A 24,797-nucleotide genomic window follows, 5' to 3' on the forward strand; every position below is an offset into this window, starting at 1 on the left:
CCCCCCAGAGCAGAAAGCCTAGTATAAAACTGATGCTCTTTCCTCGTGGTTACATAGGTAATAGGTATTACAACACACACAAGCCAACACAAAGCATTTCACTGTATTTAAAAATGAGTTTTGGTTTGCACTGATATACAGTTTTAAAAACATGACAGCTTGGATTCCCTTTTCAATGGTTCATCACACAATGGAGGCACAACAAAACATCTAAAATAAATGTCTACATGAAATGCTAAATAACTTATTACCTTTGATAATGATACAGTATTTGATGCTATAACCTAGCCTAAATATCAATATTTGTCACTAATAATATTTCCTAACTAGTGATCTCTGTAAATCAGGTTAAAAAGTGCAGTACATGAGTGGGACAGGTCATATGGACGGACGGTAAGGAAAGAGGCATAGCAGGGACGTCTGAGAGTCACACCAGGGGTCAAGTATGGGTCAAAGGGCACCGGGTCAAAGGGTCACACACTAGTCTAGCTAGCTTGAAATACAGAACCTGTCTTGCTAGCATTCCAGGTCATGTACTCTGTGTCATGTGAACACAGACAGGTACCCAGGCTCTAGTCTAGGCCCTCCCCACTACACACTCCAGTAAACCTGAAAGGAATAACAATATGGGATTTGTTTGACCTTGACCTCTGATAGGCTAGCTGGAATTTCCCCATAATGCTTAGGCTCTGCCGCTACACCCATCAAGTCCTTTCAGATTTAAAATAAACAGCATTACAGTGGAAGGTACTAGAGGCCGTTAGTCTCATAGCTGTTCAATATCACACAACACCATGCTGCCCTCTACTGGCCGCTGAGTGAATAGAGTACTTTTAAAGACCATAACCACAGTAATAGTGAACCATACATGAGATGAGACTCAGAGCTAACCTGCATCAAAACATAGTACACCCTCTACTACCTAGGATGCTGATGGTTCCCCGTTTGGGACCAAACCTCTTGTACCAGGAGAATGTTGAGGAACGTTAGAACTGTCTTGAATAGAGCTGACGTGATTCCTTATGTCAGAGGCATAGTTGTTCTGCATATATTTCTACTGGAACATTCCACAATGGTGTGCCCTAATGGACGCAGACCTGAGCACGCCATGGGCCTGAGATAAGGGCCTGTTCCTCAGCGGGGCTATTTGGACCTGTGCTGTTAAAAAGCCTCTCCAGCGACTACCATGTTCTCCGTTTCCAGTCAATAACCTTGTAACCTTCCATCCCAAATCGACCTCTAAGCCCTATGACCTTGTGGGGAGTCTGTCAGGATTTGACAGGTGTAAGCAATTTGGTAATACATCTACCGTGCCCTCTGATAGGCTAGGTGGAAGTTTCACCATATTGGTTATACCAATCAAATCCTCTCAGATCTCCACAGGCTGAGGAATAGTCCATCCCAGCTGCATCCTAGCCTGGTTCCAGATCAGTTTGTGCTGTAACATGACAATGACAATAGGGGTATGGCAAGACCGCACAAACAGATCTGGGACCAGGCTAACGGCATCCCAAAACAAAACCTACCAATCCCACTCAGTGTCTAATAAAATATACACATGGCTTTAAACCAGAAACACCCCAACAGTACAAACAGGCTTCTCCTTTAAAGCTTTACAACCTCTTCCTTATGGGAGACCTGAGGAGGAGCAGCCTCGGACCTGTCAGTCAGACCACTACAGCCAATCACGCTGCACGGCTGGGTCCTACCCACCCCCAGAGGGCCAGGTGCATGCTGGGACCTGTAGGCAAAGAAGTGTGTCATTTTCAGGACATACCATGCATTTCAGAGACTGGTTGTAGCCTATTACAATGCACAGAGAGAGTTGCCCCTGACGACAGCAAAGCAAAAGGATCATTGTATTAGTAGTAACACTGGGAAGGCTAGATTGTAGTTCCCTAGCAACGGGCTGGCAGTAGTAAGGTGCATGGGCACCAGCCTAGTTCCTAAGAGAAGCTAAGGGGCGTAGCGAGTCTAGCTAGCGTATACACATGAAAAACTACTCTACTGCTTTTAAAAATGAACTTTAGAAAGCTATTCGAACTACAGAACAACAAGCCCCTAGACATTGAGGCTCTGGAGGCTCAAGCTCTCTCTTTACACTGCTCTTCTCTCACCCCCCCTCATCTCTGTTCTCCTCGTCTCCCTCTCATCTCTTTCTCTTGCTTGTTCTTCCCCTCCTTGACATTCTGTCACATTCTGCCACTTCCCCTTTCTACCTCTTCTTCCCCATCCCTCTAACATTCTCAAGCCCTCATCAACTTACTTATTCCCTCGGTCATCTTCCCATCTATTTGAGCATCCAGAGCCTCACAGATGAATAACTACTGCAGGGGCAGAGCAGAAGAGAGCAGGGAGAACGTCTACCTACAGCACTCCTAGAGGGCTGGAGGGGGAAGGCAGGCAAGGTTAGGAACATCTAATAAAGCCCTTTGCAGGCAATCTAAGGCTTTTAAAATGGCATATACACCGTGGCATTAATGCACATTTCCATTTTTAACAATATTGTGCTTTTAAAAATAATTTATAAAAAAGGAGAGGGACTTTTTCCCCCCACTTGTTGCCCTTTTCTTCATCGAATATCAGTCTAAAAGAGATGTGGAGAAGGAGCAAGGCAGGGAGGGGTGGAGGGAGGAAAGAGGAGAGAGGGTGTGGGCCCAAATGCTTCTGTTCGGTGCTGGCTCCCCTCCAAACCCTGTCTCCCTGTAGTGTCATAACTTCTTCATGGTTTGAGTGAAGGGGGTGGGGCATGGGAGGTGGAGGCGGGCCTAGAGCGGACAGAGCGCTGCCCCTTCAGGTTGCCCCAGAGTGGCGGGGCGATGGCTAGGGAGGTGGGTGGCTGAGGTGGGGCCTGGCCCAGATGGTGGGAGGGGCTTCCCCGCGTCGCTCCACTCATAGCGGGGAGGCTCTGGTTCCGCCGCAGGCCGTCCAATAGGCTGCCTCCGCCTGTGGCTAGGAAGGTGGCCGAGTCCTGACGCACCAGGCCCTCTGACAACGGCTCCACCCCCTGGGGAACCTTGACCAATCCCAGCCGGCGTAGCCTCTCGACTAAGTTTACATTGATGGGGTCGGGTTTGGCTTTGGATTTGATTCTGGGGCCGTGGCTGAAGCTATGTGAGGCGGGGTCGGGGCTGGGGAGGTTGGGGCGATGGGTGCGGCCAAACTTTAGCCCATACACGTCCTGGAGGAAGAGCTCGGCCGGACGCGACGCCAGGAAGTTGTCACAGGTGGCTGGCGCCGAGGCGCGGGACTCAAAGGGCACAGGCGAGGGGGTCGGCGAGTGGGACGGGGAGTTGGGGGGCGTGCTGGGGAGGAGACGCTGGGGGAGTGGGGCTTTAAGGTGAGAGGGAGGGGGGGCATCGGCGGTGGAGAGGGAAGCAGAGATGCCCCTCTCCAGGACCAGCTTGGCCAGGCCACAGGGGGCGGGGGGACGGCGAGGGGGGAAGGAGTCCACCCCCAAACTCAGCCTGCAGGGGGTCACCGGGGTGCTGGGGCCTGTCCTCATGGAGCTGGGAGTGTACTCTGAGACAGAAGACTGACAGTGGGAACTGAGAGAGAGAGACAAGACAATGTTACCCCACACAGCCATGTCATAAACACTACAGCACAAACACACAACACCAATCACCTTCATAGTCGTGTGTGTGTGTGTGTGTGTGTGTACCTGGAGGTGACCTGGGTGATGTCAGAGGGGTGCAGGATGCGGCAGGTTGTAAAGGTGTAGGTGGAAGACGTTGAACTCTGACATTTCCCCGGGTTATAAACTGAAGAGACAAAACACACCATTCAAACATTCCATCACAGACCAACGGCTTCCAATAACGGCCCTTTTCAGTTCCTTATCTTGTGAAAGAAGATGATGATTGGTTAAAGGATGTAATCCGCAGTAAGGGGAAACCACTGGTCGCTCCACCACGTTGTCATGGTTGTTGTTGCTGGGCTGGGGAGCGTCGGGCAGCACGGTGAAACTAATTGTGCTCTTCAACGGCGAGGACGATTATGTCAGAGGGGAAAAACAGTCTCCGTTGATTAAAATAACTTATTTGGTGTTTTAATATCGCAAACGGACACGGCTGTTTCACCATTAAGGATTCCAGCTATAACGTTAAACTTTTAATGTTAAATGTTTTTAAAACTTACCTGACGAGGAGGTTGTAGCAGTAAGACTGGTGACAGTCAGGCTCTGGGATTGGACAGGAGCCATGGACGTTACACTGACGGGCAGAGCCAAGAGGGCCGGGACACTGATGATGTCACAGGGGGCATTAGAGGTCATAGGGAGGTCACAGGTGATCGGGATTAGAGGGAGCTGTGGAGAGCCTGGTACTGGTACGAAAACGGGAGAAACGGGAGACACCGGTGGCCTGTTCAACGGCAAACGCTCCCTAATCCTTTCCCTGTTCTCCTCCGGTGTTGATGAGTACTGCACCTTGAAGGTGATCCCTCCTTCCTCCTCCTCTTCCTCCTCTCCCTTCTTCTCCCAGGCGTCTGTCCCTTCCTTCCCTCTGTTTCCTGAAAAGTCCCAAACCTTTGTTAGTGAGACTGCTAAATGATTTTAAATCAATCGTTTACAAAAAAACTATTTTCATAATTATATGAATAAGACATCATCATCATCATTTCATTTTCAATACCCAGTCAGTCATTTACAATAGGAGAGATCTATATATATATATATATATCTATATCTATATAAAATACCCAGTCAGTCATTTACAATAGGAGAGATCTATATATATATATAAAATACCCAGTCAGTCATTTACAATAGGAGAGATCTATATATATATATATATATCCAGTCAGTCATTTACAATAGGAGAGATCTATATATATATATAAAATACCCAGTCAGTCATTTACAATAGGAGAGATCTATATATATATAAAATACCCAGTCAGTCATTTTACAATAGGAGAGATCTATCTATCTATCCTACAATGTGATTTTCTGGATTTTTTTTTCTCATTTTGTCTGTCATAGTTGAAGTGTACCTATGATGAAAATTACAGGCCTCTCATCTTTTTAAGTGGGAGAACTTGCACATTTGGTGGCTGACTAAATACTTTTTTTGCCCCACTATGTATGTATGTATGTATGTATGTATGTATCAATTGTGAAATGTACATAGTGAATAAAAGTACCTCTCATGTCATATTTCTGTTCTTCGTCGCCTCCCTCTTCGTCTTCCTCCAGGTCAGTGAGGCGGTAGACGGTGTCGGCGAGAGCATCATGGGGGAGGGGCCGAAAGCCCTTGGTGACCACGCCCGGGTGGGGGTCCAGGATGGTGCCCAGGTGGGGCATGGCCAGCTGCTGCCAGTGGTGCAGAGTCAGAGAGCCTAGAGGGGTCAGAGGTTAAATGTTAGGGATCAGGCGTCAAATGCGTTACTCACAGATGACAATTAGGAGTGTTACAGTTGACAGATATCATAATGTGACCAAGTGGGTTCAAACTCTGGTCTCAGGGAGCCTAGAGAGGGCAAAGGTTAGAGGTCAGGGATCAATGCGTTACATCACAACTAAACTAAAACTCCTAATTAATATCCTAATTTCAAGAGTACCAGTATACAGATATGATAATATAGACATCATAGATATTGGGTCAGGAATAACTCCTGGATAGAGATCATAGCTTTTGGCTGCATTCCAGGCCACCTACATTCAGTAACCACATCTCTAAGGGTGTGTTTAGACAGCTAGCCCAATTCTGATATTTTTCTCACTAATTGGTCTTTTGTCCAATCACATCAGATCTTTTCACATCAGATATTGGTCTATTGACCAATCACCTCTGATAAAATCGTGACAAATTATCAGATTTGGGCTGCCTGTCTAAACGCAGCCTAACATACTGAAATCTGATGCCTGACTGCAAAAGATGATGTGGCATTCAATCACTGGTAGATTTGTGCAGAGGGGTTGCTTATCGGACTGCCTGGAACGCGCCCATTATCATGACTACACTTAAAGCATGAACGTATCCTTACCCTCCATGGGCTTGACGATCTGCAGCTTCTCAGGCAGGAAGGTCTTAAAACAGCTGGACGAGACCGAGAACTCTGATAGGTTGGTGAAGGATGACATGAAGCTGCTCATTGGTGAGCTGTAGCCACTCCCCTCCACATCCGATTCCGCCCCCCCAGCCAGGGCCTCCAGCTTCTTGTCGCGTTCCGCCTGGAAGAACTGCCGCTCGCACAGGAAATTCTGCCGCCGCAGGGAGAGGCGGTGCAGCGCCGACACGAGGTCATTTCCTCCTGGTGCGCCAGGCTTGCCGAGCGGGACCTCCTCCCTACTACAAAGACAGACACGCAACACAAACACATGCTTACCCAAATATACTCCTCTGTAGGCTCTAAATTCACTGAAATAAGTTTGAATTAAATCATATCAAATAATATGCTTTAAATTCTCTCACATATTGTTGCCACTGACTCAATGAATCCACTACAGTCAATACGGGTGCTTTAGACTGCAGGTCTAACAATCAGGATCAACCTGGGTAACTCACTTGGTGCGGCCGTGGGATTGGTCGATCCCCTGTGCGGACAGGAAGGGCTGGGCCGTCATCACCAGGCAGCTGCCTCCCGAGCCGGGGATAGGGGGCGTGGCCATCGCCGCAGCTCGCTCTACCGACTCGTTGACCACGCGTACAGTCTGAAACACCTTCTTCTGGGAAACTCTGGGGACGGGGAGAGAGGGAGGAAGAGAGGAGAAGAAGAGAGGAGAGGAGGAAGAGAGGGGAGTTAGAGGAGGAGGGGAGTTAGAGGAGGAGGGGAATTAGAGGAGGAGGGGAGTTAGAGGAGGAGGGGAGTTAGAGGAGGAGGGGAGTTAGAGGAGGAGGGGAGTTAGAGGAAGAGGGGAGTTAGAGGAAGAGGGGAGTTAGAGGAAGAGGGGAGTTAGAGGAAGAGGGGAGTTAGAGGAAGAGGGGAGTTAGAGGAAGAGGGGAGTTAGAGAAGAGGAAGAGAGGGGAGCTTCTGCTTTGATTGCTTTTGCTCTTCTGTTTGTGTGTGTGTTTGTTGTTGTCGGTATGTGTGTGAGTGTTTGTTGTTGTCGGTGTGTGTGTGTGTGTGTGAGTGTTTGTTGTTGTCGGTGTGTGTGTGTGTTCTATACTCACTTCTGGTCCTGGAAAGCCACCTCGTCCTCGACACTCAGCTCTCTCCTCATGGTGCCCTCAATCTCTGCTGCCAGGGAGTCCTGAGACACAGTCATTTACACTCATTAATAGGTACACACACTATTGGGCAAACGCACACATATTCACACATAAATAGGATTGACACACACACATACACACACTAGGAATATGCATCTTACCATTTAAAGAGAATTTGATAGATACCTAGATACATGGGCTCAAATAAGATACAGGAACGATACGTTTTAGTTTGAAATGATTGGGTTTAATTAGAGAATGAATCGATGCACTGACATTTTCTGCATAAACACATTCATTTTCCATTCTAAATACAAATCTGCTGCGGATGGAGCTCATGAGCTGGCCCTCTCTGAGCTGGCCCTCTCTGAGCTGGCCTCTCTGAGCTGGCCTCTCTGAGCTGGCCTCTCTGAGCTGGCCTCTCTGAGCTGGATCTGTCTGAGCTGGATCTGTCTGAGCTGGCCCTCTCTGAGCTGGATCTGTCTGAGCTGGCCCTCTCTGAGCTGGATCTGTCTGAGCTGGCCCTCTCTGAGCTGGATCTGTCTGAGCTGGCCCTCTCTGAGCTGGATCTGTCTGAGCTGGATCTGTCTGAGCTGGCCCTCTCTGAGCTGGATCTGTCTGAGCTGGTCCTCTCTGAGCTGGATCGGTCTGAGCTGGATCTGTCTGAGCTGGCCCTCTCTGAGCTGGATCTGTCTGAGCTGGTCCTCTCTGAGCTGGATCTGTCTGAGCTGGTCCTCTCTGAGCTGGATCTGTCTGAGCTGGCCCTCTCTGAGCTGGATCTGTCTGAGCTGGCCCTCTCTGAGCTGGATCTGTCTGAGCTGGCCCTCTCTGAGCTGGATCTGTCTGAGCTGGATCTGTCTGAGCTGGCCCTTTCTGAGCTGGATCTGTCTGAGCTGGATCTGTCTGAGCTGGATCTGTCTGAGCTGGATCTGTCTGAGCTGGCCCTCTCTGAGCTGGATCTGTCTGAGCTGGTTCTGTCTGAGCTGGCCCTCTCTGAGCTGGATCTGTCTGAGCTGGCATCTCTGTGTGTCTGCCTGAGCTGACTTCTCTGAGCTGGCCCTCTCTGAGCTGGATCTGTCTGAGCTGGCATCTCTGTGTGTCTGCCTGAGCTGACTTCTCTGAGCTGGATCCGTCTGAGCTGGCCCTCTCTGAGCTGGATCTGTCTGAGCTGGCCCTCTCTGAGCTGGCTCTGTCTGAGCTGGCCCTCTCTGAGCTGGCTCTGTCTGAGCTGGCCCTCTCTGAGCTGGCTCTGTCTGAGCTGGCCCTCTCTGAGCTGGATCTGTCTGAGCTGGATCTGTCTGAGCTGGATCTGTCTGAGCTGGCCCTCTCTGAGCTGGATCTGTCTGAGCTGGCCCTCTCTGAGCTGGATCTGTCTGAGCTGGCCCTATCTGAGCTGGATCTGTCTGAGCTGGCCCTCTCTGAGCTGGCCCTCTCTGAACTGGATCTCTCTGAGCTGGATCTGTCTGAGCTGGATCTGTCTGAGCTGGATCTGTCTGAGCTGGATCTGTCTGAGCTGGCCCTCGCTGAGCTGGATCTGTCTGAGCTGGCCCTCTCTGAGCTGGATCTGTCTGAGCTGGATCTGTCTGAGCTGGATCTGTCTGAGCTGGCCCTCTCTGAGCTGGATCTGTCTGAGCTGGCCCTCTCTGAGCTGGATCTGTCTGAGCTGGCCCTCTCTGAGCTGGATCTGTCTGAGCTGGCCCTGTCTGAGCTGGATCTGTCTGAGCTGGCCCTCTCTGAGCTGGATCTGTCTGAGCTGGCCCTCTCTGAGCTGGATCTGTCTGAGCTGGATCTGTCTGAGCTGGATCTGTCTGAGCTGGATCTGTCTGAGCTGGATCTGTCTGAGCTGGCCCTCTCTGAGCTGGATCTGTCTGAGCTGGCCCTCTCTGAACTGGATCTGTCTGAGCTGGCCCTCTCTGAGCTGGATCTGTCTGAGCTGGCCCTCTCTGAGCTGGATCTGTCTGAGCTGGATCTGTCTGAGCTGGATCTGTCTGAGCTGGATCTGTCTGAGCTGGCCCTCGCTGAGCTGGATCTGTCTGAGCTGGCCCTCGCTGAGCTGGATCTGTCTGAGCTGGCCCTCTCTGAGCTGGATCTGTCTGAGCTGGATCTGTCTGAGCTGGCCCTCTCTGAACTGGATCTGTCTGAGCTGGCCCTCTCTGAGCTGGATCTGTCTGAGCTGGCCCTCTCTGAGCTGGATCTGTCTGAGCTGGATCTGTCTGAGCTGGATCTGTCTGAGCTGGATCTGTCTGAGCTGGCCCTCGCTGAGCTGGATCTGTCTGAGCTGGCCCTCGCTGAGCTGGATCTGTCTGAGCTGGCCCTCTCTGAGCTGGATCTGTCTGAGCTGACATCTCTGTGTGTCTGTCTGAGCTGGATCTGTCTGAGCTGGATCTGTCTGAGCTGGATCTGTCTGAGCTGGATCTGTCTGAGCTGGCCCTCGCTGAGCTGGATCTGTCTGAGCTGGCCCTCGCTGAGCTGGATCTGTCTGAGCTGGCCCTCGCTGAGCTGGATCTGTCTGAGCTGGCCCTCTCTGAGCTGGATCTGTCTGAGCTGGATCTGTCTGAGCTGGCCCTCTCTGAACTGGATCTGTCTGAGCTGGCCCTCTCTGAGCTGGATCTGTCTGAGCTGGCCCTCTCTGAGCTGGATCTGTCTGAGCTGGATCTGTCTGAGCTGGATCTGTCTGAGCTGGCCCTCGCTGAGCTGGATCTGTCTGAGCTGGCCCTCGCTGAGCTGGATCTGTCTGAGCTGGCCCTCTCTGAGCTGGATCTGTCTGAGCTGACATCTCTGTGTGTCTGTCTGAGCTGGATCTGTCTGAGCTGGATCTGTCTGAGCTGGATCTGTCTGAGCTGGATCTGTCTGAGCTGACTTCTGTGTCTGTGTGTAAATCATGTATGCCATTTAGGCACCTGATCTGAGCCATAAAGGATACTACCACCCCATTACCACTATCAGATAAGGTGGGCAATGTAGCCGTTTTTTTTCTCCCCCCACTTTGGTTCTGAAATCCCCATCACCCACTGATTAACTTGATGTTTTTGCAGCTTAAGTGTTTGAGGTAGTAATGTATCAATATTTATTGTTTACAAATGAGCTATGACATAGCCAATGAATATATGGCACAACTTTTTGTGTTTTAAATGTTTTATTGCGTGTTCTTCTCCCATCGCTTCAACCACGCAGTGCGCCTCGCAGAAATGATTTGCTTTCCTCATTATTCAATTATCAACTTTAGCCTGTATGTCTAAAAATTACCATATAGACTGATTGTTTAAAGCAAAACTGCCAAAACTAAAGTAACAGGCTGCCTACCTCATGCAACATCACATTAGTGGAAACCTGCGGCGAATACAACATGTGTTGACCTTCCCATGAAATGTTTACTAACAAGCCCTTAATACAACATGTGTTGACCTTCCCATGAAATGTTTACTAACAAGCCCTTAATACAACATGTGTTGACCTTCCCATGAAATGTTTACTAACAAGCCCTTAATACAACATGTGTTGACCTTCCCATGAAATGTTTACTAACAAGCCCTTAACCCACAATGCAGTTCAAGAAATAGATTAGTTTATTTTGTAAATATTCTTCAGTAAAAAAATTAAATCAAAAAGTAACAATACATTTACATAACAATAACATATACAGGGGGTACCGATACCGAGTCAATGTGGAGGCTATATACAGGGGGTCCCGGTACCGAGTCAATGTGGAAGCTATATACAGGGGGTACCGGTACCGAGTCAATGTGGAGGCTATATACAAGGGGTACCGATACAGAGTCAATGTGGGGGCTATATACAGGGGGTACCAGTACAGAGTCAATGTGGAGGCTCTATACAGGGGGTACCGGTACAGAGTCAATGTGGGGGCTCTATACAGGGTGTTACGGTACAGAGTCGATGTGGAGGCTCTATACAGAGGGTACCGGAACCGAGTCAATGTGGGGGCTATATACAGGGGGTACTGGTACAGAGTCAATGTGGAGGCTATATACAGGGGGTACCGGTACAGAGGCAATATGGAGGCTATATACAGGGGGTGCCGGGTACAGAGTCAATGTGGGGGCTATATACAGGGGGTACCAGTACAGAGTCAATGTGGAAGCTATATACAGGGGGTACCGGTACCGAGTCAATGTGGAGGCTATATACAGGGGGTACCAGTACCAAGTCAATGTGCGAGGGTACAGGATAGTCAAGGTAATTTGCAAAGTGACTATGCATAGATAATAAAAAGCGAGTAGCAGCAGTGTAAAAACACTGGGGGGGGAGGGGGTCCATGTAGATTATCTGTGTGGCCATTTGATTAGTTGTTCAGTAGTCTTATGGCTTGTGAGTAGAAGCTGTAAAGGAGACTTGGAGCACCGGTACCGCTTGTCGTGCGGTAGCAGAGAGAACAGTCTACGACTTGGGTGACTGGAGTCTATGACAATTTTTTGGGCCTTCCTCTGACACCACCTAGTATATATGTCCTGGATGTCTGACCCCAGTGATATATTGGGCCTGTCAGTCAGATGCCGAGCAGTTGCCATACCAGGCTGGGATGCAACCGATCAGGATGCTCTTGATGGTGCAGCTGTGGAACTGTGAGGATCTGGGGACCCGTGCCAAATCTTTTTAGTTTCCCGAGTGGGAAAAGGTGTTCTCGTGCTGTCTTCACAACTGTCTTGATGTGTTTGGACCCTGACAGTTTGTTGGACACGAAGGAACTTGAAGCTCTCAACCTGCTCCACTTCAGTCCCGTCAATGTTAAAATGGGGGCCTGTTTGGCCCTCCATTTCCTGTAGTCCACAATCAACTCCTTTGCCTTGCTCACATTGAGAGAGGTTGTTGTCCTGGCACCACACTGCCAGGTCTCTGACCTCCTCCCTATAGGCTGTCTCATCGTTGTCGGTGATCAGGCCTAAACTTAATGATAGTGTTGGAGTCGTGCTTGGCCACGCAGCTGAGGGAGTACAGGAGGGGACTAAGCACACACCCCTGAGGGGCCCCAGTGTTGGCAGATGTGTTGTTACCTACCCTTACTATCTGGGGGCGGCCCGTCAGGAAGTCCAGGATCCATTTGCAGAAGGAGATGTTTAGTCCCAGGGTCCTTAACTTAGTGATGAGCTTTGTGGGCACTATGATGTTGAACACTGAGCTGTAGTCAAGGAACAGCATTCTCACATGGGTGTTCATTTTGTCCAGGTGGGAAAGGGCAGCGTTGAGTGCGATTGAGATTGCGTCATCTGTGGATCTGTTGGGGCGGTATGCGAATTGGAGTGGGTCTAGGGTTTCTGGCATGATGGTGTTCATGTGAGCCATGACCAGCCTTTCAAAGCACTTCATGGTTACCGGCGTGTGTGCTACGGGGCAGTAGTCATTTAGGTAGGTTACCTTAGTGTTCTTGGGCACAGGGACTATTGTGGTCTGTTTGAAACATGTAGGTATTACAGACTTGGCCAGGGAGAGGTTGAAAATGTCAGTGAAGACACTTGGCAGTTTGTCTGCGCATGCTTTTAGTACACGTCCTGGTAATCCGTCTGACTGATCCGTGAATATTGACCTGTTTAAAGGTCTTGCACACATTGGCTACGGAGAGCATGATCACACAGTCCTCCGGAACAGCTGGTGCTCTCATAAAAGGCATTTAGCTTGTCTGGTAGCCTCGCGTCACTGGGCAGCTTGCGGCTGGGTTTCCCTTCATAGTACGTAATAGTTTTCAAGCCCTGCCACATCCAGAACCGGTGTAGTAGGATTCAATCTTAGTCCTGTATTGACACTTTGCCTGCTTGATGGTTCGTCTTAGCGCATAGCGGGATTTCTTATAAGCGTCCAGATTAGTGTCAAGCTCCTTGAAAGAGGCCGCTCTACCCTTTAGCTTGGTGTGGATGAATCCTGTGATCCATGGCTTCTCAAGGCAGGCCTGGTTGTTGCTACATATGTTTGCTTTGGAGACAATTTCCTTTTTCCTAACCTTAATCTAATTCTTCTAACCTGCTACGAAAAGTGACTTCTGCTAGTAAAAAACGGCAGACCTGAGGTTTCCACTAATGCAATACAGCCTCCTGCCCAACTTCCACATAACATAATCATTTGGATAGTTCATGTGGGTGCTAGAAAGCAGGGCAGGTAGTGCTAGGTATCAACAGCCAATCAACTAGGGGTTGGAAGCTATAGTGAGCTTAGATTGGTCAATAGCGGCACAATGTCGCAGAGTATTTGCAAAAGGTTCAGCTTTCCCCATTTTTAGTACCGCCCTGTTCATGCTTCCTAAACCATGCTCGCGTCACCCGACGGTCCCCCCCACCCACTTCACTCCATAGAAAATGAATGAGGCTCCGTTGTTTAATCACCCCCAGCGTGCTACGTGGAAATGCGTGTTACCTCACGTTGGTCAGCGTGTGAAGCTGGGCACAGTGCGCAGTTTAACTAGACTAATGATATTGCCTGGGGTTGTTCGACATTGCAAAATGACTTGTAGATCAATGACGGTCAACACAGTTACATGCAGTTCAACACTGAAGGAGAGGACACATCAGTTGTCACAAAATATGAGGTATTTTCTGAAGGTAGAAATAATATAATATGAGCAAAAGATATTAGTGAACCAGCGGTTTTTTCACTTTGAATAGATTGTCTGACCGATGCATGCTACATTTGGTTCGGTTTGGGTTCCGCGGACCGAAGCACTTGTATCTTAAACATTTTAAAGCTGTGTTTTGGTGAATCGTTACATCCCTAACACACACACACACACACACATATTACAGAAGGTATATATCTCACCATGGGGAAGAGTCCGTAGGGCAGGTGTCGTCTCATGCCTGCAGACGGAGTGTTCTTACTGCGCAGCTCCTTGATTTCTTCCTGAGACTCATGTAGCATCCCCACACACTCTACATTACGGTCCGCTAGCTCATTCAGCTATACAACACAACACAACATAGTTAACCCTCCGCTAGCTGGTTCAGCTACAAAACACAACATAGTTAACACTACTGCTAGCTAGTTCAGCTATACAACACAACATAGTTAACCCATAAGCCGGGGGGGGGGTTAATAACCCAACACAGGGTTACACCTCCAGGCTGTGTAAGGGCTATTTTATCAAGAAGGAGAGTGGAGTGCTGCATCAGATGACCTGGTTTCCACAATCTCCCGACCTCAACCAAATTGAGATGGTTTGGGATGAGTCGGACCACGGAGTGAAGGAAAAGCAGCCAAAAAGTGCTCAGCATATGTGGGAACTCCTTCAAGACTGTTGGAAAAGCATTCTAGTTGAAACTGGTTGAGAGAATGCCAAGAGTGTGCAAAGCTGTCATCAAGGTAAAGGGTGGCTATTTGAAGAATCTCAAATATAAAATATATTTTGATTTGTTTAACACTTATAATATGTATTATTTCATAGTTTGTCTTCAATATTATTCTACAATGTAGAAAATAGTCCAAATAAATAAAATCCTTGAATGACTAAGTGTTCTAAAACATTTGACCGATAGTGTACGTGTTCCACAGAGGGTCAAATTAGTGTGTAGCCCAGACTGATCAGACACTACAGGCAGATCGACTGTACTGAGACTCGTGTGGGGGGGTCGTAGAGCAAAACGGAGAACACCATCGTGTTAGTGAGATTCGTCTCATCTTTCCATAGAGGTAATAGTTTTGTAGTCCAAACCGGTCGGACGCTACAGATCATTCTGTGACAAGAACGATTTTCAGAAGGTCTCATGGTCTGACAAACACCACTCTAGCACTGTCACCTTTCACCTCAGATGTGGAAGTGTGACATTCAGTATACACATGCGGTGGAATGAGATGCATCCAAAGCAAAAAAGAACAGATATCTATATAGCTTTGATATCTTTTATGGGGATTTTCTTTGTTATGCTAATTAGATTTCAGCTGGGGCAAGGACATTGACCTTAGGGTTTTTAACCCCAAACACAGTTAACCCAACGCTAGCTAGTTCAGCTACACAACAACACAGTTAACCCTCTGCTAGCTGGTTCAGCTACACAACAACACAGTTAACCCTCTGCTAGCTGGTTCAGCTACACAACAACACAGTTAACCCTCTGCTAGCTGGTTCAGCTACACAACAACACAGTTAACCCTCTGCTAGCTGGTTCAGCTACACAACAACACAGTTAACCCTCTGCTAGCTGGTTCAGCTACACAACAACACAGTTAACCCTCTGCTAGCCGGTTCAGCTACACAACAACATAGTTAACCCTCTGCTAGCTGGTTCAGCTACACAACAACACAGTTAACCCTCTGCTAGCTGGTTCAGCTACACAACAACACAGTTAACCCTCTGCTAGCTGGTTCAGCTACACAACAACACAGTTAACCCTCTGCTAGCTGGTTCAGCTACACAACAACACAGTTAACCCTCTGCTAGCTGGTTCAGCTACACAACAACACAGTTAACCCTCTGCTAGCTGGTTCAGCTACACAACAACACAGTTAACCATCTGCTAGCTGGTTCAGCTACACAACAACACAGTTAACCCTCTGCTAGCTGGTTCAGCTACACAACAACACAGTTAACCCTCTGCTAGCTGGTTCAGCTACACAACAACACAGTTAACCATCTGCTAGCTGGTTGAGCTACACAACAACACAGTTAACCCTCTGCTAGCTGGTTCAGCTACACAACAACACAGTTAACCCTCTGCTAGCTGGTTCAGCTACACAACAACACAGTTAACCCTCTGCTAGCTGGTTCAGCTACACAACAGTTAAATATCCACACTTCATGACCGTATTCCACACATACTCATTCTTCAGTAATAAACACCTTAACTTAAACCTTGATGCAGCTAATAACATTGAACACAAATTCCCTGCTTGTGTCAACATAACAGACAAAACCCAAGATAATATTTTAAATACTACAACTCTGGGCCATATCATACTGCTTATCAGGTGCAGTTCTGCTCTGACATATAGCGGTGGTTCAAATGATGTTGGAGAGTTCGGAAAAAGGGCCCACCTTAAGGCACTTCTATGGAGTCAGAGTTCATTGAACTGTTCATTGCTAGACAACTCACCTCTGCAGTGAGTGATCTCTGGGCATCTTTCGAGGCCTGTAGGTGAATCCTCAGCTCCTCTTTCTCCAGGGCCAGCTGGAAACACACTTCCTTAGTACTATTCCTCTACAAGTATTACTACAACATCAACTTCAAACTGCGCTCTTCCTCTCCCCTCACCTCTTTGACGCGGTGTTGGAGCTCTACTATCTGGGAGAGGAGCTGGGAAATCTCCTCCTGGTGTCGCATCACCTCTTCATTCTTATGGGACAGCTCCTCTGTCAGGTTCACCATCTGACTGTTGGACTCACCTGAACCAACCCACACAGCTCTTTAATCATTAGAGATCAATAACCTAATTACTTGTTAATTGACCTGATTCATTCCTTTTTTGTGTGTGTGTGTGTGTGTTTGAGTGCATGTGACTCACGTAGCTCCTTGACACAGTCGCTGACCAGCTGTTGTTCTTTCTCCTCGAAGGTGATGGTCTCCGTCTTCAGATGACGGGCCTGGTCGGACCATAGGGTTTACAGTGAGGTGTTAGGAACTATCAGATGACGGGCCTGGTCGGACCACAGGGTTTTACAGTGAGGTGTTAGGAACTATCAGATGATGGGCCTGGTCGAACCACAGGGTTTACAGTGAGGTGTTAGGAACTATCAGATGACGGGCCTGGTCGGACCATAGGGTTTACAGTGAGGTGTTAGGAACTATCAGATGGCGGGCCTGGTCGGACCACAGGGTTTTACAGTGAGGTATTAGGAACTATCAGATGGGCCTGGTAGGACCAGAGGTACAGAGGTTAGAGTAAGGTGTGAGGGGCCTGGTCGGACCAGAGGTACAGAGGTTAGAGTAAGGTGTGAGGGGCCTGGTCGGACCAGAGGTACAGAGGTTAGAGTAAGGTGTGAGGGGCCTGGTCGGACCAGAGGTACAGAGGTTAGAGTAAGGTGTGAGGGGCCTGGTAGGACCAGAGGTACAGAGGTTAGAGTAAGGTGTGAGGGGCCTGGTCGGACCAGAGGTACAGAGGTTAGAGTAAGGTGGGGGGGGCCTGGTCGGACCAGAGGTACAGAGGTTAGAGTAAGGTGGGGGGGGCCTGGTCGGACCAGAGGTACAGAGGTTAGAGTAAGGTGTGAGGGGCCTGGTCGGACCAGAGGTACAGAGGTTAGAGTAAGGTGGGGGGGGCCCCACTATGAAGCGTTTAAAAGCCTGGACCGCATAAAGTGCACAGTCGGAGTAGAATTGGCACGGACCACAGATCTGGGATCAGATCACCCTACCGTTTATCCTAACCTTAACCCTATGGGTCCTGGTCAAAAGTAGTGAACTCTAGGAAATAAGGTGTCATGTCAGCTATACCTCAGAGCGTAGGGCCAGGTTCTCCTCTTCCAGATCAGACATTTTCCCCTGCAGGGCCTCCAGCTGGCTGAGGGCCACAGCTGGTGCTAGGGGTTGGCGGGGGTGCAGCGGCGTTGAGCAGCTGGAATCAGTCTCACTCTCCTCCGAAGCGCTGGCCACCATGCGCAGCAACTCATCCTTTTTCCCCAGCTCATGTTGTAGCTGGTGCACCTGGGACAGGGGGGGTCAGAGGGGGTGTGGTGTGTACAGTAGTGTGTGTGCGTACAGTAGTGTGTGTGTGTACAGTAGTGTGTGTGTGTGTACAGTAGTGTGTGTGTGTGTTACCTGGTCCAGGGCCTGTGCTAGCTGTTCCTCCACAGACTCATTGCGTTCCTGGAGCAGGTGGTTCCTCTGAAGCAGAGACTGACCAATCCGAGCGGCCAGCTCCAAGTCCCGATCCCGCTGCAATCAATGATACATACAACAGTTAGTCCACCAATCACGCGGCCAGAATCATCAATGACAACTAATCACCGCCATGTGTCAAAGACCGTGCACCAATGAGAGCCCACCTCAGCCAATAGATGTGTGACAACCTCAATGTCATTGTAGGTCTTGGTCATCTGCTCCACCCTATCAGCACTGAGGACTGGAGAGAGAGAGAGAGCGAGAGCGAGATAGATAGAGAACAGGAGAGAACGAGAGAGAGCGCGCGAGAGAGACAATCACATTTTAGCAGGGGAACAAGAAAACACGCCAGCATACACACACATACATGCATACTGTAAACACACACACCAAAATAAGCAACACGTTCATGCACAAAGACACAGACTATATATACTAATGCATGCGCCTCCATGCAAGCACACCAACTTTCCTGTGAAACAGCCTTAGACACTACAAGCTATGCATCCACACACTACTAGATGCCAGGACAAGCCCACTGGTGGCAGTAGACTTAGTGTGTGAGTGTATGCTGTCCTAAGGTATAGCAAGAGAAAGACTCCAGAGCTCCAGGGGGCCACTCAGCCTAGTCTAATCCAGGTTTGAGAGCACCGTCTGGGCCTACTGGAGGACTGAAGCCCCCCCTCACGCTCTGGAGCTATCCATGGAGAAAGATGCAGAGAGAGATAGACGGAAGCACTTTACCTCGGGAGCCAGGGTGAGAGTAGGAAGAGGGATCCAGGGAAAGATAAGCTGGAGGAAGAGAAGGGAATAACAAGGAGAGACAACGGAGGACAGGGAGGGGAATGAGGGAATAACAAGGAGAGACAACGGAGGACAGGGAGGGGAATGAGGGAATAACAAGGAGAGACAACGGAGGACAGGGAGGGGAATGAGGGAATAACAAGGAGAGACCACGGAGGACAGGGAGGGGAATGAGGGAATAACAAGGAGAGACAACGGAGGACAGGGAGGGGAATGAGGGAATAACAAGGAGAGACAACGGAGGACAGGGAGGGGAATGAGGGAATAACAAGGAGAGACCACGGAGGACAGGGAGGGGAATGAGGGAATAACAAGGAGAGACAACGGAGGACAGGGAGGGGAATGAGGGAATAACAAGGAGAGAGAGAGAGAAAGAGATGTTAGATGGCAAGAAAGAGGGGAATCAGCTAAGCAGAGAGAGTATAACCTAGGATAGAGAGATACCATCTGAGCAGAGAGAGAATAACCTAGGATAGAGAGATACCATCTGAGCAGAGAGAGAATAACCTAGGATAGAGAGATACCATCTGAGCAGAGAGAGAATAACCTAGGAGAAAAATACCTAAAAATCAGGAGAGCAATAGAGAGATAGAAAAAAGATAGTGAAGAACAGAGATAGAGGGACAGAAAGAGAGAGCAGAAGCAGGAGAAATCATGTGTGTACTTTAGATAGGGTTAGGGGGATTAGGATGAGTGGTTTGTTTGGGTTCAGCACCTGACTCAGAACCGCAACCCCAGCAGCGCTGCCAGATGGCCCTGGGTAGAGAGATACCAACCCATTTTATTTATTACGGTCAACCTTGACCCCTGGCCTCCAACCCCAGCCTGACCCTTTACACGAGGTCAACCTGGTAACCATCAAATAAAACAGCATTCTATGTAATACTATGTGTGCATCATGTTTATTGCAATTCAGCTTGTAAATGGAAGGGAAAATACATTCACAGCGTCATGTCGAGTCGGTGGCAGTTTACCTAGCCTAACGACACTGGTGACGGGCAGACCAGCAGCAACAGAACACAGCAGACTAGGAGACAGTGTACCTAGCCTAACGACACTGGTGACGGGCAGACCAGCAGCAACAGAACACAGCAGACTAGGAGACAGTGTACCTAGCCTAACGCCTCTGGTGACGGGCAGACCAGCAGCAACAGAACACAGCAGACTAGGAGACAGTGTACCTAGCCTAACGCCTCTGGTGACGGGCAGACCAGCAGCAACAGAACACAGCAGACTAGGAGACAGTGTACCTAGCCTAACGCCTCTGGTGACGGGCAGACCAGCAGCAACAGAACACAGCAGACTAGGAGACAGTGTACCTAGCCTAACGACCCTGGTGACGGGCAGACCAGCAGCAACAGAACACAGCAGACTAGGAGACAGTGTACCTAGCCTAACGACTCTGGTGACGGGCAGACCAGCAGCAACAGAACACAGCAGACTAGGAGACAGTGTACCTAGCCTAACGCCTCTGGTGACGGGCAGACCAGCAGCAACAGAACACAGCAGACTAGGAGACAGTGTACCTAGCCTAACGACACTGGTGACGGGCAGACCAGCAGCAACAGAACACAGCAGACTAGGAGACAGTGTACCTAGCCTAACGACACTGGTGACGGGCAGACCAGCAGCAACAGAACACAGCAGACTAGGAGACAGTGTACCTAGCCTAACGCCTCTGGTGACGGGCAGACCAGCAGCAACAGAACACAGCAGACTAGGAGACAGTGTACCTAGCCTAACGCCTCTGGTGACGGGCAGACCAGCAGCAACAGAACACAGCAGACTAGGAGACAGTGTACCTAGCCTAACGCCTCTGGTGACGGGCAGACCAGCAGCAACAGAACACAGCAGACTAGGAGACAGTGCTCCTCTGGTTTGTTGGACAGATGACGGGCAGACCAGCAGCAACAGAACACAGCAGACTAGGAGACAGTGCTCCTCTGGTTTGGCGGACAGATGACGGGCAGACCAGCAGCAACAGAACACAGCAGACTAGGAGACAGTGCTCCTCTGGTTTGGTGGACAGATGACGGGCAGACCAGCAGCAACAGAACACAGCAGACTAGGAGACAGTGCTCCTCTGGTTTGGTGGACAGATGACGGGCAAACCAGCAGCAACAGAACACAGCAGACTAGGAGACAGTGCTCCTCTGGTTTGGCGGACAGATGACGGGCAGACCAGCAGCAACAGAACACAGCAGACTAGGAGACAGTGTACCTAGCCTAACGCCTCTGGTGACGGGCAGACCAGCAGCAACAGAACACAGCAGACTAGGAGACAGTGCTCCTCTGGTTTGGTGGACAGATGACGGGCAAACCAGCAGCAACAGAACACAGCAGACTAGGAGACAGTGCTCCTCTGGGTTGGCGGACAGATGACGGGCAGACCAGCAGCAACAGAACACAGCAGACTAGGAGACAGTGCTCCTCTGGTTTGGTGGACAGATGACGGGCAGACCAGCAGCAACCGAACACAGCAGACTAGGAGACAGTGCTCCTCTGGTTTGGTGGACAGATGACGGGCAAACCAGCAGCAACAGAACACAGCAGACTAGGAGACAGTGCTCCTCTGGTTTGGCGGACAGATGACGGGCAGACCAGCAGCAACAGAACACAGCAGACTAGGAGACAGTGTACCTAGCCTAACGCCTCTGGTGACGGGCAGACCAGCAGCAACAGAACACAGCAGACTAGGAGACAGTGCTCCTCTGGTTTGGTGGACAGATGACGGGCAAACCAGCAGCAACAGAACACAGCAGACTAGGAGACAGTGCTCCTCTGGGTTGGCGGACAGATGACGGGCAGACCAGCAGCAACAGAACACAGCAGACTAGGAGACAGTGCTCCTCTGGTTTGGTGGACAGATGACGGGCAGACCAGCAGCAACAGAACACAGCAGACTAGGAGACAGTGCTCCTCTGGTTTGGTGGACAGATGACGGGCAAACCAGCAGCAACAGAACACAGCAGACTAGGAGACAGTGCTCCTCTGGTTTGGCGGACAGATGACGGGCAGACCAGCAGCAACAGAACACAGCAGACTAGGAGACAGTGTACCTAGCCTAACGCCTCTGGTGACGGGCAGACCAGCAGCAACAGAACACAGCAGACTAGGAGACAGTGCTCCTCTGGTTTCAACTGCTGTTTACTGAAGCTGCAGTAACAAGTCACTTCGCTACTTGTATTAAAGTCTCCATTTTGATAAATCACAGATATAATATGTACATACTTCTCATACTAGTTTTTCCTTCTACTTTTTATTACTACTTGTTATTTTTGGGGGCTTTTGTATTTGGCATTTGATTTTTGAATGATATTATACAGCATTTTTGAGAAGAGTTAGCGAGCGTTTCACTGTACTGTGTGCACGTGCCTAATAAACGTTGATTTGATTGACTGGCCATATCTGATTGTGAAAGTGGAAGTATAAAGTGCAATAACTCTCCTGCTCCTCATCGTTCTACACACAGCGACACAGTCAACCTTCTGTCAAGACAAAAAGGGACCCCCCCCCCCCCCCCAGGTAAGTAGAGAAAGAGATTAACCTGGATTATTTACTCCGTAATCACACTGCTTTGTGTTTCTCACCTGTTCTGTTTTTACTTCAGATTTGTTAAAAAAAAAAATCTGGAATCATTTGTGAATTGACAATGTTACAAGTATGTTAAATGTCACTTATCCAAAACGTGAACTTATCCAAAATGTGAACTTATCTTATCCAAAATGTGAACTTATCCAAAATGTGAAAACATTTACATTTAAGTCATTTAGCAGACGCTCTTATCCAGTGAGTCACAGTTAGTGAATTCATCTTAAAATAGCTAGGTGGGACAACCACCTCAGTCATAGTAAGTATATTATTTTATCTTACTACTCTGTATTAAAAGCAGGGTCTGTCTGTGGAAAACTGAATCAATATCATTTCGGTAGAACTACATGTACATACACACGTCTTACCATATAAAGATAAATGTAGTATTCAAAGAGGGAATTCCTATGTCATTTTGGCTAATTCCAGGAAGTCCTTTCATGTTATAGTTGCTCCACAGACAGACATGGAAAACGCTGACTTATCACAACTGCTAGGGGCTTCCTGTCCTGACCATATTTGGTAAGAAGAGGTCCAGTGCAAGGCAGAAGGAAACTGAAAGTGGGTTGATGTTTTTTCACAGATCTCCATACAATTTTCTGTTCACAAAACTTGTTATGAAAAAGGTCCACTAAGTTTTGACTTGACTCATTGACAACCTTTCAACCTGTATACAGATTGGACGTTTCATCCATCATGTTGCTCCTCTTGTCTGCCTTATCACTGGACTTCCTCTTCTTACCAAATATGGTCAGGACAGGAAGCCCATAACAAACGTGAGGATATCCTCTATATGTGATCCATCCCCGTTCTCCTTATCACATCTATAGTGCATCCATAAACATAAAATGTCCTTCCTGGAACGATAAAGCCTTATACTGAAATTCGCTATTTGAATACTAGAGGACAACCTGTCACATCCACTAGGGGCTTCATCTCCTTACCATATCTGAAACTGGGTTGACATTCAGCAAAACGTTTTCATAGATGAAAATCCGATTTCACTACAATTTTCTGTTCCCAAAACTAGAATCCGTTATGAATAAAATCCACAAGGTTTTGTAGACTTGACTCTATGCCAACCAGGGCTCTAAAGTCCAACCATATTGGTTGAATTACCAGTTAATTAACAATTAATTAATTTAAACAGTTTGAGTACATGTCTATAACGGCAGGTATAATTCAAAACTACTTGTCAGCGATTGGATCACACGCTCCATTCAATCAGAGGACGGCCTAATTCAAAGCACACTATTTGGTTGCGTGGGTTTTTGTCCCATATACACCCCCTATTTCTAAGGAGGAAGCTGATTGGAATAAGAAAGAAAATGGCTGGTCCAAACGCCCTTCTGTTGGAGAAAGCCCAGACTTATACGTGCAGTAAAACAGAATGGTGAACGCAGCAATCAGTCTGGTGCCACAAGGTTATGAACGATCTAAGGTGAGCTATAAGAATATTCGGTTCCTCCACAGAGTGAGAAAAGGTTTGGCACTTGGGACAAATGCCTGTGACAGATAGCGTGCAACATTTTAAAGTAGTCAACGGAGTGGGACTTGCTGTGGGTTAGGGAGAGATCAGATAACTCCATCCAGATCAGTTGAAGGGATCAGACACTACTGAGCAGACACTCCAGCGTGGAAGGTGGCAGTAAATCACCAACATTGGCTCTACAACCCCTCAAAAACAGGAAAGAAGAAAATGTACCAACTACTTTAAAATGGAGCTGGCCCTCCATGACACTCCCCAATGCCAAAGATAAGAGGTTCCACGTGCACCCTCTAAGACCTGCTAGAGACAAAGTCCTGACATCAGGGACTTACTTGGGTTTTGGATTTGTCCTGAATGTTTTTGGCTTATAGATGTGTCTGTGGATGGTTTAGAAACAAATGGAAGGATTTACAAAAAAGCATTAAGGTTGTCCCGTTCCACTCAATAGCTGAAGGAGTGAGACCAAAAAACAGGACCTATTCAAACAAAGGACTGATCTCCTCTGGCTCAGTAGGTCACAGCCCCAAACGCTGTGATGTTCACACAGAGTAAGACCAACCAACATGAAAAAATACAAAAGCATTTGGTAGAACTGAAACAAGACCCCTTTCTCTTGGTCACAGACGGACAAACATCACTTTGTACTTAAAGCGGAAGTTGCAACAAGTCGGCAGGTATTTGAATGGCATCTGTGCATTGCTCAGAGCCAGCAGGGAAGACCATTCACTATCATCAGTTCTATGAAAATGGTGCCATATTGTACTTTCACAAAATATATTATTTTATAGTTATAAGGAAGGTGAAATCATATAGTTAGTCAATAGATCATTTAATTATTACTATATTTAGAAGGCATATCAGTCATTTCAGGCCCCATTCAACCACTTTGGTTGAATAGGAGCTACATAACATGATATTTACCTGGGCTCCCTAGTGGCACAGCGTTCTAAAGGCACTGCATCTCAGTGCTAGAGGTGTCACTACAGACCCTGATTCAATTCCGG

At 48.5% G+C, this 24,797-nt stretch overlaps 1 protein-coding gene across 1 annotated transcript; it reads right to left on the reverse strand.

Annotated features, from left to right (window-relative positions):
* Positions 1-1,999: 1,999 nt before the first annotated feature.
* LOC139405456 (trafficking kinesin-binding protein 2-like) lies at positions 2,000-18,695 on the reverse strand. Its single transcript, XM_071147781.1, has 15 exons — positions 18,654-18,695; positions 18,074-18,150; positions 17,847-17,963; positions 17,523-17,732; positions 16,597-16,675; positions 16,347-16,477; positions 16,188-16,262; positions 13,920-14,057; positions 7,116-7,195; positions 6,510-6,680; positions 5,989-6,293; positions 5,146-5,340; positions 4,141-4,512; positions 3,665-3,764; positions 2,000-3,548 (listed from the first exon to the last, which is right to left on the reverse strand). Exons 2-15 carry the CDS (start codon positions 18,122-18,124, stop codon positions 2,723-2,725), a joined length of 2,850 nt encoding a protein of 949 aa, XP_071003882.1. The 5' UTR covers positions 18,125-18,150; positions 18,654-18,695; the 3' UTR covers positions 2,000-2,722.
* Between the last annotated feature and the right edge of the window lie 6,102 nt (positions 18,696-24,797).

Source organism: Oncorhynchus clarkii, unplaced genomic scaffold (genome assembly GCF_045791955.1).
Source record: "Oncorhynchus clarkii lewisi isolate Uvic-CL-2024 unplaced genomic scaffold, UVic_Ocla_1.0 unplaced_contig_817_pilon_pilon, whole genome shotgun sequence".
NCBI lineage: Eukaryota > Metazoa > Chordata > Actinopteri > Salmoniformes > Salmonidae > Oncorhynchus > Oncorhynchus clarkii.

Bases quoted from the DNA above. Each gene is read 5' to 3' on its own strand.
- LOC139405456 (XM_071147781.1), bottom strand. From the start codon at position 18,124: ATGACCAAGACCTACAATGACATTGAGGTTGTCACACATCTATTGGCT. The intron at 17,733-17,846 runs GTAACACACACA...CCCCTGTCCCAG, and splicing joins TAGCACAGGCCCTGGACCAG to GTGCACCAGCTACAACATGA. The intron at 4,513-5,145 runs GTACTTTTATTC...GGGACTTTTCAG, and splicing joins ACAGAAATATGACATGAGAG to GAAACAGAGGGAAGGAAGGG.